We start from the raw sequence: 18,748 nt of genomic DNA, 5'->3' as shown, positions 1-18,748 counted from the left end.
CTGTCTGGTATTTTTTGATAAAAAGCCTTACGATAAGCAGAAACTCTATAATCATGCAAGGTACATATACATATTAATACACACATGAAAATAGTCACAAGAGCAAAACAAAGATACTCATCAGTAATCGCTTGCTTTGTGTTATCGGGCCTTCTTGGTGCCAGGTTCCGTTCTCTGGCTCATGTCAGAAGGGAGTAATTAACATTTATCAGTCTCTACCAGACCTTTCCCACAGTGGAGAAAATGATGTGTAACCTGCAACGGTTTTTTTTTTCCTCTCTCTCTCCCATTGCAATGCTCCCTCAACCTTTTCACCTTTCGGGGTGAGGGCTCCGATCAAGGCCCCCTCTGCTATTCAGCGGCAAACACTGATTCACTGGCAACTGTGTGATTGTGTGCTACCATCAAAGTTTACCATCAGTTATCTTAAATTGAAATACACTTTTAAATCCAAAATTATTTGAAATTTTTGCATACAGCATTCTCCAATCACAGATACCGTATTTTCCGCACTATAAGGCGCACCGGATTATAAGGCGCACCTTCAATGAATGGCCCATTCTAAAATTTTGTCCATATATAAGGCGCACCGGATTATAAAGCGCACCTTCAATGAATGGCCCATTTTAAAACTTTGTCCATATATAAGATATATACATTTGGCCCGCGGGCCGGACTTTGGACACGCCTGCTGTAGTGGCTCAATATTGGTCCATATATAAGGCGCACCTGATTATAAGGCGCACCGTCGGCTTTTGAGAAAATTTGAGGTTTTTAGGTACACCTTATAGTGCAGAAAATACGGTACCTTCGAAGACTGCTCGATTGGCCACTGCTACTAAAAAACATCAACAGTGCCATATGCTCATTGCTTCTTAATGAAATCAAATTAACCCACGAAGCAGGAAATGAGTTTGATTGAAACATTTGAACCAATGCATAAATTTGATATATCTTCACCGGATGATATCAATGACTCCGATATTATCACGTACGACAAAGTCCGACAATATTACATGATTTTAATTGCATGGAGCTTAATTTCAGGTAGCATCAAATTAGTGGAAAAATATTATCAACCTAGATCCTCATTTAGATAACGCTGTTATAGAAATATTTCTGCCGCTGTTGTTAAGCGGGTGATGAAAGGTCAACGCTATTCTACCTTTTGTTATATTGATTAGCATGACTGAGCTATGAGCTGAAGGTTGAACATGAGTGGATCGTTTCACGTAACATTTTAGATACTTGATGCGTGCGCTCTTTGGAATTATTGACTACCGGCTTAATGTTATGTTTTGGGGAATGTACGATCAATTCAATAACCAAATAATGACGATCACCATGATATAAGTCGCCGCGTGGACAAATGATTGATCCCTCGATGTCTCTGATTGGCTAATTTTAGCTAGCCGTGACTAGCTAAGATATAATAATTCTATTAGAGGCATAAAAATAATTCTTCTTTTAAAATTAGTTTGAATGGTAACTTTGTATTATTGAAGAACTAGACACCTTTCTGTGGTGGAGGACATTAGAAAAGGGTTGAAGTGCAGAAGCAGCATGTTTCATAATGAGTCGGCAACAGTAGAGCGCACTGCAGCAGCGGCGTAAAGAAAGAGGAGCCCTGTTGCACATTAACGTCTGGAGTGGTTTACGAAGCAGATGAAAGCCTTCCACTAATCACATTTGCCAGGAGCTCACTCGTTTTCAACCAATACAATCTCAGGGATTTACCTGCATAAACAGCATTTTTTTTTTTTTGGCTCGGCTCTCATCAGATACAAACATGTAAATCACTTTGATACAGTCATGCTTGATATGGAAAATCAGTTACTTTTGGGTAAGATTTTGTTACATTTGCATTAAAAGAGATTGTGAGTCAGGTGCATTCTCTCTCTTTTTTTTTTTTATAATGTTATTTTCCCAGAACAGCTCTCCAAACGACAATCTCGTACTGAAAACGTTTTCGCATTCATGAGCTGCATTCATGACACAAACACAGTTAGCCAATGACACAATTTCGCACGAGTGCGTTTTGTAATTCATTTGGCCACGCCGGATTCACAGCAATTACGATTCTCATTAATTACGAGGAGCTGGTGAACAGAAGAAAAAGGTGGAAAAGACTCCTGCGGCAGGTTGACGGCGAATCACAAATGCGAGATTTAATCAAGTTATGCTTACTGAAAGCACTTATTAGGCCGTCTTGTGTAACAAATCTACCTGCTTGTTTAATTCAAGAGGCACAATGCAATAATGGGTATTTTGATGAAACATAATTAGTTCAAATTGGCAGCTTTATGCATAGCAGTGTCCTCGAGACACCGTTTATTATGCCGCTATGGTGCCGTAGCTATTTTATGAAGAGTTTTGGGGGATGGATGGATGGATGGATGGATGGATGGATGGATGGATGGATGGATGGATGGATGGATGGATGGATGGATGGATGGATGGATGGATGGATGGATGGATGGATGGATGGATGGATGGATGGATGGATGGATGGATGGATGGATGGATGGATAGTTGGGGGGGGTTGATGGATGGCTGGATGGATAGTTGGGGGGGTCGATGGATGGATGGATGGATGGATGGATGGATGGATGGATGGATGGATGGATGGATGGATGGATGGATGGATGGATGGATGGTTGGGGGGTCAATGGCTGGATGGATGAATGGATGGATGGATAGTTGGGGGTCAATGGCTGGATGGCTGGATGGATGAATGGATGGATGGATAGTTGGGGGGTCAATGGATGGATGGATGGATGGATGGATAGTTGGGGGGTCGATGGATGGATGGATGGATGGATGGATGGATGGATGGATGGATGGATGGATGGATGGATGGATGGATGGATGGATGGATGGATGGAGGTCAGATAGATGGATGCATGGATGCATTAATGGGTGGATGAATAAGTTTCATTTGAAAAGAGTGGCCTCCACGTTAGAGCTAGGCCTCAGCCACAAGGCTCCATCATTCTTCTAAAACTCAGCGGCCCTCTGATCAATGATAGCACTAATAATAACTGCCACGTCGTCACCGCTGTCTCATCATCCCGACTGACAGAGCCTAGCGGCACCTCTCCCCAGATTGCCTCTGCAGATTAGAACTGCATTAGACAGGCTATTTACCCAGCTAAAGCCCCCCCGCGGGCTCCCCCTTGATTTTGTTTGCCTACCAAAAACACCCCACGGAGGACATCACAACCTTTTTCAAAGTGAGAAATCACCGCTTCATGTATATTTCTCTGGTGGCTTCTGATAAAAAAACGAACTCAGGAATGGCGGTTTGAGGTAACCCCGCGGTGAAGACGGTCTTTCATAATTTTCATCTTTCCCCACTTGGTGTGCAGCGTTCATTACGTGGGCCAGAACCAACGTGGCATCATTGACACATAGTTAAAGGTTAGCTTGGAACAAAACCACTTGCCCTTTTACTCTAATAAATATGCAGGAACCTCGGCGATGAAAAAGTGCAATTGCTCATCCGCATCTATACATCAGGTGTGAATATAGATTTTACACCCTCTTGCAAAAGAATGACCAAATTTCGGTTCGGGAACATCCGTTCCACTCGATGCCTGCGATGTGTGTGACAGAAGAAGAAGAAAAAAAAAGTCATTAATCACCTTGCTGGCCCAGAGCAGCTCTCAGTAGTAACCGTCATTAGAACAAACGGGCATATTGCATCCGTGCCTTCCCTTGACATCAACACTTAACCATTAATCACCCAAATCACTTTGGAAGGGGGTGAGAAGAATCCTCATTGATGCGGAAACAAAAGAAAAGTTACTTTAATCCGCACATTTGTGACCCTTTACGATGAAAGTTTAACTCATTCACTACCAGTTATCAGTTATATTTTGACGTCTATTCTCGTCAATGGTAGCGAACGTTTGTGACAACGAAAGTGGATAATCAGTCGAAACTGAATCTAAATTTAGACGCGCGATTTTGATCTGAATTTCCCAACAAAAACAAATCAACCAATCACCTTTCGAGTCTCAAAGGTCTTTTTAAATTTATTCCGCCAGCTCTCAACGGATATGCAAAACAAAAACATTTCCGAAGCAACCCATCTGGCACGTTAGATTAATTGCTCCAAAAGCAATTTTTATTCACAGGTGTAAAAAGAACTTCTCTTTCAACACAATAGGTATTTCGATATAAACGATCCGTTATGATAATGTCATTCTCTTGTTGCTCACATTTCCCAAAAGGTGGTTTTAAATTTTCCCAGCGCCAATCTCAAAAAGGAGAGGAATTACTTGAATGAATCTCGTCTCTGGCGGTCTATTATCGGTTCCGGCTCTCCCTCTCGGAGATTGGGCCCGCCGTGCGACTGGTCCCGATAGACAAAATGGAAAAGCAAAATGTCATATTTCCTCCACCACTCTTTAATTCATGAGTCCCTCCCGCCTTATCGGAGCGCTGGAGTCTTGACCTGTTTTACTTTCCGCTTGCGTCCATTGTGTGTGGGTGTTCTTCCACCCCTGAAGACTTCTGTCTTCCCCTCACCGAACACCGCGCCGGGGCAAAGGGTCCCTCGGTTCCCCCCGCGGTGCTGATAACACCTCACACATCCCGAGTCAAGGGGATGGGGTAGGATAAGGCTTTCAGACTTTAGAATTGCTTTTCTTAAATTTGATTAGCATTTCATGCTGTCCCATTTTCTCGCCCTGCTCCAAGGGCAAGAAGTGGGATTATGCGGTCCACTTCCCGTGCATGATGTTACGGAACAAATGCATTAGGAGGGCCGGCGTTCGGAAAACCCAGGCTTTTGATCTTTCAGCCGTGGCGCACTACGACTTTGGAAAAACGATAAATAATGTGGTGTTAATTGGGTGATTGGTGAAATTGCGGTGAGAAAGCGAAAAGACTGTTTGGTTTGGTCAAAATCGTCAAAAGAATAATTCCGTACAAGTTGTTCTTTGATTCCGGGAACGTCGGAGCTGATCTTAAATGACTCAGGAGCGAGCGGCGTGGAACATTCTGGACTGATTGCGGCTGATTGTGCAGGGTTGAAAATGACCTGCTGTTTTTTTTTTCTTAAATGTCATAGCTGAAGGATTGCCGGCTGTGGCTACTAAAATATTTTGCTGACTCATCATCACTGATACCATTGCTATTTTTACATGGTCACCAATGAGAAGTTAAAATAAAAGTTACTACTTCAGACTTTTGTTGAAAACACAAGCATGCTAATTAGATTCCTTCCTATATTTTCATTATTTTTTTTTTTAGAAGAACAGACTTGCCAGCGACAGATGAATCATTCCCAGAAACAGCAAACGCAATAACTTCTGGTCTTAACACTTAATAACAGGACAGCATAACATTATGTTCGTCTTAATGTGATAATACACGCGAAGATTTAAGCTGTTTTGTTTTGACAGCTGCGTGCAAGATGAGGTGGCAAGCGTGAGCTATTATCCCGCCGTGACTTCCCATCAATCATCGCGGGCGGAGTCATATTTAAAATGAAAAGAGGCGCAGCTGCAAAGACGGCTCAGCGATCTGTCTTGTCCTTCATTATTGTCTTTTTCCATTTGCATTGATTGGCTATGTAAAAAAAAAAAAAAAATGGCGCCTGAGAAGGGAAGATTTAGGAATTTGTGGTCTGGAGGCAACGATATGCTATAAGGACTTTGACAGATTAATCGATGATTAAAATAATCGTTTGTGAGTCGTTCTGAAACTAAAAAAATGCGCAGGGATCGGAATCGTGGATGAATCGGTCGCATTAAAATCCTGATCTGAACACAACATTTCAAATAATTTCTTATTTGAGGAGCAATTCGCTAATGAGAAGCAATTCACTAATGTTGAGGAGCAATTTCAGGTTCAGCCTTAGTCCAGCCTGGTCACAAGGAGGTCAAGTAGACGGCATCCATCAACAAAGAAAATACCGGATGGATTCCTAAATGGCCTCTTCCCAGCCCTTGCAGCCACTCCAGAGTGATGACGGCCTTGTCGGGGGATAAAAACCAGATCCATCGGTGTGATTTGTGGTCAGTGTGGCTATTTCAATACCCGTCTATACCTTGATAGATGGAGCCTCAACTTGATGAAGAGCCAATTGCGATGGAATTGCCGTACCCTGCATCCATTGCGAAACCGAAGAAGGCAAAGTAGACACAATCCAAACAAAACCAATTGTGGTCGAAACTATGACTGTCTTTGATCACGGCTTTAAAAAAAAAAAAACAGAAACCACAAAAAAAAATAATTCAGACTGCCACAGTAGATATCAAGGACCCAAATCAATAGGCCCATTTGAACTCAAATAGGGCGATTCACTTCGGCTTCACTTGACAGCTTCTCTCAAGACTGGAGTGCCCGCTGGATAACCGTTGTCGACAAGGGAGAGACGCTGTAATCGAAAGATCAGTAAACGCAAAAGATTTGATGCCTAAGTCCATTCTCGCCGCGAGCTGTCGGACGGGAAAAACAAATCTGCATTTTTCTCCCTAAGTACCTGGCTCAATCTTTGGGATTTTAAATTACAACAAAGGCACCTCCATATTCTCTGGGGAAATGTATCATCTTACCAACTGCATATATTTCGTTTCAATTGTAGCGAGTCAGGCGCCCGATATTGGCTCAGGCCGTAGGGAACTGCAGCCTTCCTCGTTCGTTCCTGCAGCGCTTCTATTGTAATTAGGAGCGTATTCGCTTTACCTGGGAGACGAGGAAGAGTGGCCGCTGGCATTTGATTGGTGCAAAACATTAGATCCGTCGAATCGAAGACCACATATGAAAGAGGCCAAGGTCGGATTTGAGAAGAAATTGCAATTCAGACAGTGTATTTTTTTTTTCAATCTAATCTGGGTAAAACAATCGGAATCGAGCTGCAGTGTGAATGCAACCTTAAATTGAACCAGTTTATGTTTTGGTATCGGTCCACTCTTATTTATTCATTGTATGTACCTTCTTGTTTTTACTTTTTGTTTTGTTTACTTGAATGGTTTGTTTGTCTGTGGACCAATATAATATAATATAATATAATATAATATAATATAATAACTGTGGGATAGTAGGAAATGCAATTTCGATTTCTTTGTGTGTCTTGACTTGTGAAAAAATTGCCAATAACTGACTTTGATACTGGCCAATAAAAAAATGAAATCTCTCAAAAGTTTTCTGTATATATTTAAAAAACAGTACATTGGTATATATAAAAATATATTAGCCAATGAAAAAAAATCAAATCTGTCAAAATTTTAAGGAATTTTCTGTATATATTTAAAAATGGCGGAGTGTGGTGATCAATTCCAACAAATTCTGACTTCCCTATAAATTCAAATTACATCACCACCATAGGAACGCAACTGCATGATAAACCTTGGACCATCCGTGTTGTCTTCTACACGATATCTACTATATTGAAAAAATACACTGCGCCGACAGAATGGAAAAACGACGCGGGAAAGAAATCAGGCCGAGATGACAAAAAAGGAAGCGAGCAGACGGCGGGAAATGAAAATGTAAAACGTGTGACTTCCATCAGATTCATCCAGACCTCCAGAATAAGTAGCGTGCCAAGGCTTATTGGCGTGAGAGCCTAAATGTGATTACGCTAACCCTCGTTCTGCCTGCAACACCTGCGCTCATCATGTCAAGTAATAACCTCACATTCAGACGGAGATTATCCGTAATCTTATTTCTGCCTCTTGAGTCTCGGTCGCATTTGAAAACTGCCCGTACGGCAAATTAATTTGCATGGATTCCTTTCAATTAAACACACATTTGGCCATCCCCCAAAAATGGACACAGGTGAAACAAACAAATGACCTTGAAGAGGGTTTTCGATGCGTTAGCCATCAATCGCTAACATTTAGCTAGCTTGTTTTCTGTCACGGTCGCTCTCATGGATGATCTGCGTAGCATGATACATTAACCAGGCCGATTGTGTTTTCATCCTGTAATCTCGCAAATCAATGTTGTTGTAGCCTTTTACGCTCACGCATAAAATGGAACACTGATAAATACCGAACGGCTCCCGTTCGTGACCAGACACCAACCGAGAGGATAACAAGGGCATCTATTTCGGGTGGTCAGCCTGAGGGGGCCGTATTTTATTTTACAATGTTGCGTTAAAATGGACCAAACGCCTTGTGTGGTGCCATTAAGGGCCGCTGTGGAAACAAGCCCACGACACACATTACGTTTACTTTTACGGCGGCATTTCATTTGTCGGAAGTTTAACATCAATGAGGACTCCTAAGGGTGAGACATAACGGGCACTCAAAGTTGTGGGTAGGATGATCAGAGAAAGGATTTACCGTATTTCCTAACATCTGTTTTGGTTTTACGTGTTGGGGAAAAAAATAAAAGGGTTATCCGAGTTTGTTTTTATTTACCTTTTGTTTTTTCTCAGGGATTAGTAAGTCCCGATTCTGGTTACTCATGGAAAATGGCGATACCAGCCATTAAAAAAAATAAAGTTGAATGGAGTAAGTCCTCCTTGGCAGGAGGTGGCGCTATACCGTGGCAGTTTGACCCATTTGCATCAGAAGCAAAGGTCTTTCTTTACATTTTTGCTTCTCCGTTAAATAAAAGTCCAAGAGGTATCGGTTCTCGGTATCGAGTACTCAAAGAGTCGATACTTGTACTGGTATCAGGACTTTTAGATCATAATGACTTCTGAATCTACGCTCAAGCAAACATCACACTCCTATATTTTCTAACTATTTTGCAATTCTTCTTATAGTTTGTGCAAAACCCTTTTTACAACCCAGTTACATATTAAAATCACACACTGCTAAGTAAACGCCCAGCTACCTGTTAGTCATTTTCGACCGGACCGATAATTTCCGGCCAGATTGGAGTACTCCATTTATATCTGCGTAGGGGTGAGTGAATTTACATCAAGGCAGGATGCAATCAGCCCTGGCAGGGGGTCATGCTCTGGCCCCGCGGGGGTGTAACGCTCCATTATTTCAATGAGGGCATATCAATGGGAAAATAAGCACAATCAAGAGGTTGGACAGGTCAATCAAACGGGAACACCAGATGGAGAAAGAATCACGAGCGGTGATTGTGGCCGTTCAAATACATCCCTGACTTTGGTTGGCATCTTCATATATTATGAGCGTTTGTATTTCTTTAAACGTTACAGACAGTGAGAGAGCAATGAGACTTTCCCCAAAGATTACATTGGGAGAGAAAATGTCATGTTCTTATCGTACATATTTGCTTTGCAGGGATAAAGAAAAGTGTTGTGGGGTTTTGGAATTTTCTCGTCCGTGTGTTTGACTTGTACAAATGGAGAGTAATCTTTCATGCTCACTAGCCGTGTTTGGAAAGATGGGGGAAAAAGGAGATAGTGGGGAAAAAAAAGTATGTAGGGTCTGCCTCGCTGATTGAGATCTCAAAAAGTTTTTTCTGAGTGGGTGCTCTATCTTCTTCACATATTTCCAAAACATGGATGTTTGAGTCTCTTCTGTATAATGGCTGCTTGTCCAACTGGTGATCAACTGGCAACCAGTGCAGGCGATCACTTTAACTGGGATAGGCTACGACCTGACTAAAGTGCCAATTTCATAAGCTTAACAAAAAAATTAATGTATGAATGTTGAGGTAAAGGTAAGCATGGCTGCAAGGACAGTCAGCGAACAATATCTGTGACACGCTGCCCCCTGTTGGAAGCCAGCAACAGTGCAGGTTCCACTGAAGAATTAAAAGTCACCTTTAGTTTTCATTTCCTCTTTTTCTTGTCATTTTTATTATTTCTATGTATTTATTTTTTATTATTGTAATTTGGATTTGTGCAATGGATGAGTAGAAAAAGTCAAAACGCCTCTGTTGTGACGTCAGAATGAAGAGTTAAAAAAATAAATTAAAACTTCCTGCCATAAAACATTGCTGCAGTTCAAATCAACAATATACCTTCAATTTAAAGTGCAAGCAACTTTCAATCCCAGCAAATTGTTTTACATAAAAGCGATGATGATTAATGGCGGGTTGAAATGAACAACATTCAGCGACCTTTGAGGCAACCTTTATTGAAGATGCCTAACCTTTTCTTAGAGAGAAAATTCTCATTGCCTGAATCTGTTCGAGGAATAATAATGCCACAAGTTTTTTTTTTGTTTTTTTTAACCCTCCATGTGCTTAAATTCCTGCTTGCTCACTACTTAGTAGTTCCATTTATTCCCCTTGTAAAGAGTAGGCCTCTGCAAATATTTTGCAAATAAAAAAAATATATATATCAGCTTTTAGACTTAAGCCTCTGTTGTTAATGTTGTTGCTGTTTCTTTTTAATTTTGATTATAGTTTGTACAAAATCTCTCCAGTCATAGAATATTTTAGGAAATTTGAATCAGAAATAGCATCATCGATTCTATTTTAGACTTGCGAAGTAGGCTGACCGCCTGATGCTACACCTTTTTTGTTGTTTTTCTGAATTTATCGCAAATAATTAAACTTGACAAACCCCAAAACTCTCAAAAAATAAAAAAAGAGCGCTTCGGAAATTGCCGAGGTTTGCCGAACTCACCCGAAGTAACCCGAAGTAACGCATGTGGGTCCTGTATTTTGGCCTTATTTCAGTGAGACAAATCTTACCATCAAACGTCATATAACTTGAATTCCAACAGTTTTTTTTTTAAATATTAAAGGAAAATATTTGTCTCTTACACTTCCGGTGAGCTTTTCACCCTACGCGTTTATTTTGAAAGAGCGTCACACCGCTTTTTACAGCCAGCGACGTCCGCTTTCCATAATTAGAGAACGACGAAACGTGGATGTTGTCAAATGTCTTATTTACCAGGATCTGTTGCCTGACTATTTAATTCAAAGTTCCTTTAAACAGCAGATTGGGAAATTTTTACTTAAGGGAACAAAAATGACGGGACAGTCGGCTTTGTTGCTACGTAAACAATTAGCAGGTAAGTTAGCCAAGCGGTGCTACTGCCAACGAGAGGCACAGCTCGCTAATAACTACAACAATTTATTTAGTTAAAATACATTTCTGTGTAATTCTGTAATAGTGAAACAAGAATAAGCACTTGTAAGATTAGCTAGCCGTACTTACTCAATCACTGGCTTGCACGTGAAGTTCTCTGTGTGCACGAGGACTAGTGAAAGGATTCGATGCCTTGTTGTGCAATCGGTGGTGTTGTTTACCTTTTATTTACCATTTTCTTGGCGATCACGTCTCAGCAAACGATTATAACCTTGCAGATCTTAACAAGAACCCCGTTGAAGGCTTCTCGGCTGGTCTTGTGGACGATAATGACATCTTTCAGTGGGAAGTCGTCGTTATTGGACCACAGGACACACTCTTGTAAGTGATCATCCAGTCATTGGCTTGGAAGTGCTTGGTAGAAAAAAAAAAGAAGAAGAAGAAGTGCTTGAAATTGAACTGCTGGTTTTTATTTTGTAGTGAAGGAGGTTTCTTCAAGGCCACGTTAACATTTCCAAGGGATTATCCTTTGAGGCCACCAAAAATGAAGTTCATCACAGAAATCTGGCATCCAAATGGTTTGTATTTTTTTTTTTCATGTGTGACGTCATCACTATTAAAAATCAATGTAAATAATGAGTTGTCTTTTGGCCAGTTGCAAAAAACGGCGACGTATGCATCTCAATCCTGCACGAGCCCGGAGAAGACAAGTATGGGTATGAGAAGCCGGAGGAACGCTGGTTGCCAATCCATACGGTGGAGACCATCATGATCAGCGTCATCTCCATGTTGGCAGACCCCAACGGCGACTCACCCGCAAATGTCGACGCGGCGGTAAGTCGGTGTGCGATCGTCGGCACCTTTTGTGGGAAAGACCAAATGTTCACATCTGTCTTTGCAGAAAGAGTGGCGTGATGATCCCAGAGGTGTTTTTAAGAAAAAGGTTGCACGTTGTGTGCGGAAAAGTCAAGAGATGGCTTTTGACTGACGTCTCAGTAAGTGCAACAATTTCAAACGTGATTGAGTGGCGGATAATCAGCAAGAGCTTGATCAACTTGTGTCATTTTTCAGATTAAATGAGTTGCTGAGAGGTACAACAAAGTCCACTTCGGAGTTCTGACCCATCATATTTCCGGACTTCAAAAGATTCAGCAAAAGCCATCAGTTGTTTATTTCCTCCCCCCCCCCAGAATCTCAATCCATGCACCGTATTCATATTTTAGTTTTCCCTTCATATAAAGTATTTATTTTTAAACAAGAACCATTTTTTTTTTTTTTTTTAAATAAATCTGCCACACTGAGCCATACAGTGCCTTTTTTAAAACCAAACTGAGGGCTAGTGTTGTAGAAAAACAAAAAGGGCATATCAGAATAGAATGCATGTCGTTTACAATCTTTGCTGTGGCGAGTGTTATTATTAAATAGAGTAGTTGTGTGAAATTGATTTGTTTTGGAGGTTAGTGCTGTTAAATAAATTCAAACGTTACCAACTCATTTGAATGCTTTTACATGTGTCATTTTTAAATGGGTGAAAATTTTATGATTTAAAAGGATCACAGTAAATTCAAAATCAACTAAATTTCCCGCATCCACAATAACTTTATTGAATCAAGCACCAGCTCAATTTAAACGTACATTTTTAAGTGACAACACGTCCTTATCAACTCAGAGTATAAAATTGCACTGCGAAAAGCACAAATCCGATCTTAAGAAATAAAGCGTCCATAAGGTGAGGCTCGGATTTAAACACCGTGCGCTCCCCTACCGGTTTACTGTCCTGGAGCAGACAGGCTCTTGTTCATGAACTGCTTCTTGACAAAACACATCCACCACTGCAAGAAACAAACAGAGGAGCATGCTTACAATTCTTTGAGAGCAAGAAGATCATTTCCTCCATAAATAAGTGCAATTTTTATTTCATGTGTGTAGTCTCACCTTGCTAGGTTTATCCGTCACAGGGTCGAACACACGCTCGCATAGCCTCAAGCCGGTCTCCTGTCTGATCTGCTGGAGGTAGAGCCTCATTGTGTCTGGACAAGGTTGGAGAACATCAAGAGATTATGTTTAACCACAAATATTATTTGCATGTTTTTATCTCACCTTCCTCCTGCCTGTTAGCGGGCTTGGCGTACATGGCATTGAGCGGAAAGCCGGGTTCTCCTGGAATGGGGAAGTTGGTAATGCCGAGCGTGTACATCTCCTTCTCCCCTTGGCCCCTGGAGCTGCACTGCAAAGGGTAAAAAACACTTATCGACAAGCTATTCGGCTGCGTTGGTGGATTTTTTGGGGAGGGATTTGTCACCTTTTGCAGCTTCTTTAGACACTCCGAAATATAGAGTGTGATGTAGATCAACGTCCTGTCTGCCTCGTTCTTAAAGAAAAAAAAAAACAGACGCATTCATAGATGAAATTGCAAACTTCCAGTCTGGGCAATGAGAGGAAAGCAAGCTAGGGCATGTAAAGGAATGAAGTGACGTTGGAAAACGGCATCTTGCTGGTGCAACGTCTCACCTTGATTTCGTAGTTTTTGAAAAATACATTCGCCTTGAAATAGTAGATAGCCTCATCGATGATGTCAGAATCGATTCCTGCGATGGACAGAAACAGGCTGCTTGATAATCTGTTTTTTAAAATCATAATTATGCAAGCAGAATGTTGTTCTGTCACTTTGTAAAAGAGTATGTTTGATAAGGACTTAAATAAAAATATCAGTGGCTTATCAGGCTTGAACATCACCTTGAAACTTATTCTGGAAACAGGAAGTCACCCTCTGACTAATCAACTAATCAAGTTTAAGAAACAGGAAATATGCTTACCATCTCCTCTCGCTGGTCCCTTAAATTGAGTTTTAAGGGGCATTAAAGCCATGTTCCCCACCGACCTGGTGTTCTCCTCCTGCATGGTTGAATGATAGGCCTGGCAAGAGAGGTTCAACTTATCTGCTGACAAATCCCAAACTCTAAAGCGTTTGCTTGCTTTACTCCCAAAATGTCGCAATTTTACTGCAGCTAGGCCGAAGTAATTGTTTGCACTGACATTTCAAATAAGGTTAAACCTAAGTAGATACTGAATAAAACGCATACAAGCCATTTTATTTAGGAGTGACTGCTAACCCTGCTAGCCATCGATGCTAACATGATAGTTAGCACGCTCAACAGCGTCCCTTTGATTTATTTGCTACTTTTTCGGTTATTAACCGACTATAAAAGAGTGGAATGCACTTACCGGCATGTTGAGGGACAAGTAATGTAATTCAACCACCTCAGCGACGAATATTAGCACCGTAAGATGCTGCTTCCGCTTGTCCCACCCTTCTGTTGAAACAGGAAGAGGCCACACGGCATTTTGCTAAACGGACACAAGAGGTCGCCATAAACACCCATGAACACGATGGTGCAGTTTGGAAGTTTGTTTATTATTAAAAATAATATTTAAAACGTATTTTACACCAAACTAAACGGTTATAATAATAATAAACAGGATAAATGTCAACAACTCAAGTCCCTCAGCCATTGGGCTGCACTTCCTGGTTCTTCATATGCATTTTAGAGAGTCCAAATGGAACATGAAGTCCTGAAGATTTCTCAGCTTTCTACTTGACCTTGAAATAACTCCTCAAAATTGTTTTCACCAGGATTTTCATCAAGCTCCTGTAAAAAAAACATTTTAAGGATACACATCCCATCATAAATCAAAGACTTCCTATAAAAGGAACTATGTGTGTTACCTTTGGCTCCTTGACTTCCAGATCCTCTCCATACTGAATCGAGAAATCAATATGTTGCAGTACTATGTTGATACCTTCATCATCTGTACGGTCAAAGGGCAGAAATCTCACCAAACTGTAGTCATCAATCTGGAGTCAAACAGAAAATTTTCGGTGCAGTTTAATTTCCATAGCAGCAGATGCTTCTGTGTCATCAGTATCAGATCAACCGGCTTACCAGTTCGCAAATAGCTTTGGTCAGCTTCTTAAACTTTTTACTTCGGATGGTGTCAGAGTTATCTGACATCATGGAGTACATATCAGGATCAAGGTACCTTGTGAAAACAGAGAGATGCTTTCAAAATGTAAAAATATTTACTGCCTGCTTCTGCTTATTTAATAAGCTATTTATGGTAATAAGATGAATTAAACTAAATGAGGAAATGTAGTGCAAGCTAAAATGGCAATTTACTGTTCAATTTCTTTTTTGGCTTTAGGACTGAGGAGATCCATTTTGGTCATGATGTTTACTTGGGGAATCTCCAACGACACCATAGCGCTCAGGGCCGCCATGACTCCCGAGATGAACTGCGGTCAGAGGAACGGTCATGTCAAACTATGAAGATATAAAACGGTGTGTTCAAAATGGAAAACAAAATGCAACCTTGAAAGACTCCACCATGAACTGGGAATCCACCAGGAAGACTCCGCACACCCGAAACTCCCACTGTTGTAGTTGTTCCACCAGCTGCTTCATGACAGGCAGGTGAGTATACAATTCAATTTGACCTGGAAAAGGAAAAAATGATCATCTTAAAAGGGTGCAAACTGGTTTTAAATTGTGATTTTTTTTTATATGTTCACCTGGGCAGTCGAACAAGATGTAGTCATCCTCGACGTGACCCAAGGCTTCCTCCAACCAGTCAAAATTGTTGACAAAATATTCCATGCAAAAAACCAAACCTCCATTTGGGCCAAACTTGAGAGATTCATCTTCCATCACATCATCTACCTGGATGAGTTCACGGATGTCTGACAACAAAGATTCCACATGATTCAGTTGTTTTCTTTAAATATTGGTGAGAGACAAATGTGATTAGGATTACAAAATACTGGGGGCTCCCAAATTTAAAACCAGGGCCCAAATTTTGTCACAGGTTAATTTTTAATGATTGTTTGAAGTAAAAATGTATTGATCACCAAACAGATTTTTACCTAGTGAATTCATGTTTACATTCTATTATTTATGTCATATCACCCCCTCACCTGCCATAACAGGGTAGTCAAAATATTCCGCTGCAGGGTCCAGATTGACCACTTGAACGGAACGATTCATAGCCTCAAAGTGTTGGATCATCCTGGCGCAGTAGGTGCTCTGTGAAGTCAAATAAATCAAAACAAAGCACATGCATCTTCATCTGTTGTTAGCTTATGAGCTAACTAAGCTATGATGCTATCAAATTGGTATTTAAATCAAGAATGGTCAGATAACTCACCTTGCCACTACCCGCTGGGCCCATCACCATCTGAGCATAACGAGGCATTTTTTGTCACAAATCAATAAGTATATTTATTGTTGTGAAACTAGCTCCCTGATGGAGATGATAGCATTTTGCGTAAAGAGTCGAGTGGAGGCCTGGTACTTCTTCGCAGCTGATTGTTGAAAGTCATATTGCTGTTGATTCACATTACTGCCATCTAGAGTTGAAACTGTGAATTACCAGCCTCGCTGCTCTGATCAGAGATGTTCAGAGAACAAGATGAGACGCTAAGTAGATGAGACCACAAAATTACATAGATCTGGTATGTTGAACCGGACGATCTCCTTTACAGAACATTTTTGAAAATACTCAAGACGTTTGTCAGCGATCGCAGCTAGCGAGTCCTTTCTTCTTGAAGCTAACACCAACGGAAATTCAGTTAATGTCATTTATTTAGCGTACGAGGACTTTTGCAAAATTTAGCAAGAATAATCATTGTTCAATTGTAACCCTAACATCATGACGGACTGAATTTACTGGCGGGCGATGTAGAAAGTGAAAATATTTTACACACCAGCTCCAGAGATAGTTTGTGGAACTTAAAGGTGAGTACATAGACAACAACACAAACCAAGTGCATTAAAATTAATGAGTGACATGTCGTGTGATTATACTACAGTCATGGAAGTAACAATCGGGTTATGAGTGTGGGCGATGGAGGACAATCAGTGTGGGGACGTGGACTATCTCATCCAAGATGAAAACACGTTAATCGAAGGCGTGAGCAACCAAGTTCTGTTTGTTGTGGTGCTCACCATCACATTCCTGGCAGGTTTCCTCACGTTGCTCTGCAGGTAATTAAATGCAACTAAAAGATTCTGTTGCATCACCTGAAATCACATTGCTGAGTTGTTGTTATTAACAACATACATGTTGATATTTCAGAGAGGATCAGCAGCCGAATATCCACCCCGAGAATCAGGAGCATGTTCGAGCTGTGCGACAGCAGCTTCAATCAGAGCAGGTTTGCTGGTTGTAATAAATATGGATTGTTAGTCATCTAAATTATAGCAATGTAGAGTTTTGATTTATTTGTATCCCAGGAGGAAAATTCCCAGCCGCAAAGTCCCCAACCGGAAGCCAGGCAGCAGTATTACAGAGACATGTCTTGCCCGGTGTGTTTACAACAAGCTGTTCTACCCGTCGAAACCAATTGCGGTCATCTTTTTTGTGGTAAGGATGTTGGAATGCCAGTCAAGAAAATGTCAAACAGATATCGAAAAGACAAACTGTCGGAATTGAACAGGCTCATTTCTTTGTCCTCCAGGTTCCTGTATTATAGCCTACTGGAGATTCGGCGCCTGGTTGGGTGCCATTAACTGTCCCATATGCAGACAAATGGTGACACGTTGATTTCTTTAAAATATTTATTTGTGAAAATACATTTTTTTACTCTCCTCCTTGTGTCCAGGTCACATTGCTCTTCCCACTATTTCATGAGCATGCTGCTCCTCAGAGAGTCCAGGATGGTGAGGCAGAACCTCAGCTCATCCTCAGGGACATCAACGATTACAACCGTCGCTTCTCGGGCCAGCCAAGATCTGTGAGTTTTTAGTTTTGTAGCAAAAAGAAAAATATCACAGGGAGCCTCTAGATTTAACTGTCTTGTTGTCTCGCCTTTTGTTTCCACAGTTGATGGACCGGCTCCGTGACGTTCCCACCCTCCTCCGCCACGCTTTCAGGGAGATGTTCTCCATGGGCGGCCTGTTCTGGATGTTTCGAATCCGAATTATCCTCTGTCTGATCGGAGCACTTACCTATCTAGCGTCGCCGCTCGACATCCTCCCCGAGGCGCTTTTCGGCCTCCTCGGATTCATGGACGACTTCTTCGTCATCCTGCTCCTCTTTATCTACATCTCGATTATGTATAGGGAGGTGGTCACGCAGAGATTGAACGGCTAGTCCGGCACATTTTGCATCCAGGAAATTGAACCTTTAAGGTAATTTGCGTTATGTGATAGAACTTTGTTTACAGCGGATTCAACATCAATACAAATATTTGATTTATAATGGATCAAATTCATATGCCGCTGTTTGTGGACTCTCAAAGACAAGGCTTATGAATTTGTAGAAATGAACGAGTGTGAGTCATTGCTGTGTGACTCTCACAACCTGTTCAGTGACTTTACATTTGTTTATTTTGTTGAATATTCAATTTATGTAAAATCATGAATTATTCTTCGCAACCATTGAATGTTTCTACTTGCAGGAATTTTCTACATTGTTGCACTTGTGACTGTGAGCTGCTGCTTACTGTAAACTGGACAATTTGTATTGTTAACCTGCAATTGAGAAATAAATGTGACGCTTCAGCAATGTGCAATGAAAACATTTGGAACTTTTTGCCTCTGACTTTTTTTTTGATACTTTAAACTGGTTGGGCAAGAGTCTGCTGACAATGTGACTTTAAATTCAAGGCCAAGGCGCATTCCACACCATAATTATGATAATTGAGAATCAACCACTGATACATTACAAGTGATTAATTGTGCAAGTCATCATTTTGGAATCAACTACAAAAATGTTGCTCACTGGGTGTGGGAAACACAATGATGCAACAAAACAGAAGCTAGTCAT

General features: G+C 41.0%; 5 protein-coding genes across 15 annotated transcripts in view; 2 read left to right on the top strand and 3 right to left on the bottom strand.

The window, feature by feature from the left end:
• Positions 1-12,082, bottom strand: part of LOC148389539 (transmembrane protein 132C-like) — an 85,422-nt gene extending 73,340 nt beyond the window's left edge. For 4 of the 11 annotated variants that reach the window (XM_088392688.1, XM_088392689.1, XM_088392690.1 and 1 more), the window contains exon 1: positions 11,054-12,082. The gene's annotated coding sequence lies outside the window, so the exon portion shown is untranslated. The remainder of the gene's footprint in view (positions 1-11,053) is intronic. The other 7 variants (XM_088392692.1, XM_088392696.1, XM_088392691.1 and 4 more) reach the window with 6 other exon arrangements.
• Positions 10,693-12,418, top strand: ube2g1b (ubiquitin-conjugating enzyme E2G 1b (UBC7 homolog, yeast)). Its single transcript, XM_088392706.1, has 6 exons — positions 10,693-10,907; positions 11,203-11,305; positions 11,405-11,502; positions 11,580-11,758; positions 11,826-11,919; positions 11,996-12,418. The coding sequence occupies exons 1-5, from the start codon at positions 10,865-10,867 to the stop codon at positions 11,910-11,912; spliced, it is 510 nt and encodes a 169-aa protein (XP_088248832.1). The 5' UTR covers positions 10,693-10,864; the 3' UTR covers positions 11,913-11,919; positions 11,996-12,418.
• An 85-nt stretch (positions 12,419-12,503) lies between these two features.
• On the bottom strand, positions 12,504-14,297 carry arpc3 (actin related protein 2/3 complex, subunit 3). Its single transcript, XM_088392705.1, has 7 exons — positions 14,150-14,297; positions 13,741-13,840; positions 13,436-13,512; positions 13,227-13,295; positions 13,025-13,151; positions 12,860-12,954; positions 12,504-12,756 (listed from the first exon to the last, which is right to left on the bottom strand). The coding sequence occupies exons 1-7, from the start codon at positions 14,153-14,155 to the stop codon at positions 12,694-12,696; spliced, it is 537 nt and encodes a 178-aa protein (XP_088248831.1). The 5' UTR covers positions 14,156-14,297; the 3' UTR covers positions 12,504-12,693.
• A 21-nt stretch (positions 14,298-14,318) lies between these two features.
• Positions 14,319-16,307, bottom strand: gpn3 (GPN-loop GTPase 3). Its single transcript, XM_088392703.1, has 8 exons — positions 16,127-16,307; positions 15,897-16,005; positions 15,495-15,662; positions 15,295-15,419; positions 15,103-15,218; positions 14,869-14,965; positions 14,652-14,780; positions 14,319-14,574 (listed from the first exon to the last, which is right to left on the bottom strand). The coding sequence occupies exons 1-8, from the start codon at positions 16,172-16,174 to the stop codon at positions 14,509-14,511; spliced, it is 858 nt and encodes a 285-aa protein (XP_088248829.1). The 5' UTR covers positions 16,175-16,307; the 3' UTR covers positions 14,319-14,508.
• A 146-nt stretch (positions 16,308-16,453) lies between these two features.
• Positions 16,454-18,514, top strand: rnf170 (ring finger protein 170). The gene is made up of 7 exons (XM_088392704.1): positions 16,454-16,716; positions 16,791-16,965; positions 17,057-17,135; positions 17,215-17,344; positions 17,439-17,512; positions 17,583-17,714; positions 17,804-18,514. Exons 2-7 carry the CDS (start codon positions 16,826-16,828, stop codon positions 18,071-18,073), a joined length of 825 nt encoding a protein of 274 aa, XP_088248830.1. The 5' UTR covers positions 16,454-16,716; positions 16,791-16,825; the 3' UTR covers positions 18,074-18,514.
• The last annotated feature ends 234 nt before the right edge of the window (positions 18,515-18,748 follow it).

The sequence above is a fragment of the Syngnathus floridae genome, chromosome 12 (assembly GCF_059516105.1).
Source record: "Syngnathus floridae isolate MCC-2025c chromosome 12, RoL_Sflo_1.0, whole genome shotgun sequence".
Lineage (NCBI taxonomy): Eukaryota > Metazoa > Chordata > Actinopteri > Syngnathiformes > Syngnathidae > Syngnathus > Syngnathus floridae.
Note: the sequence above shows the minus strand (reverse complement) of the source record. Positions and strands in the feature narration are given on the sequence as shown.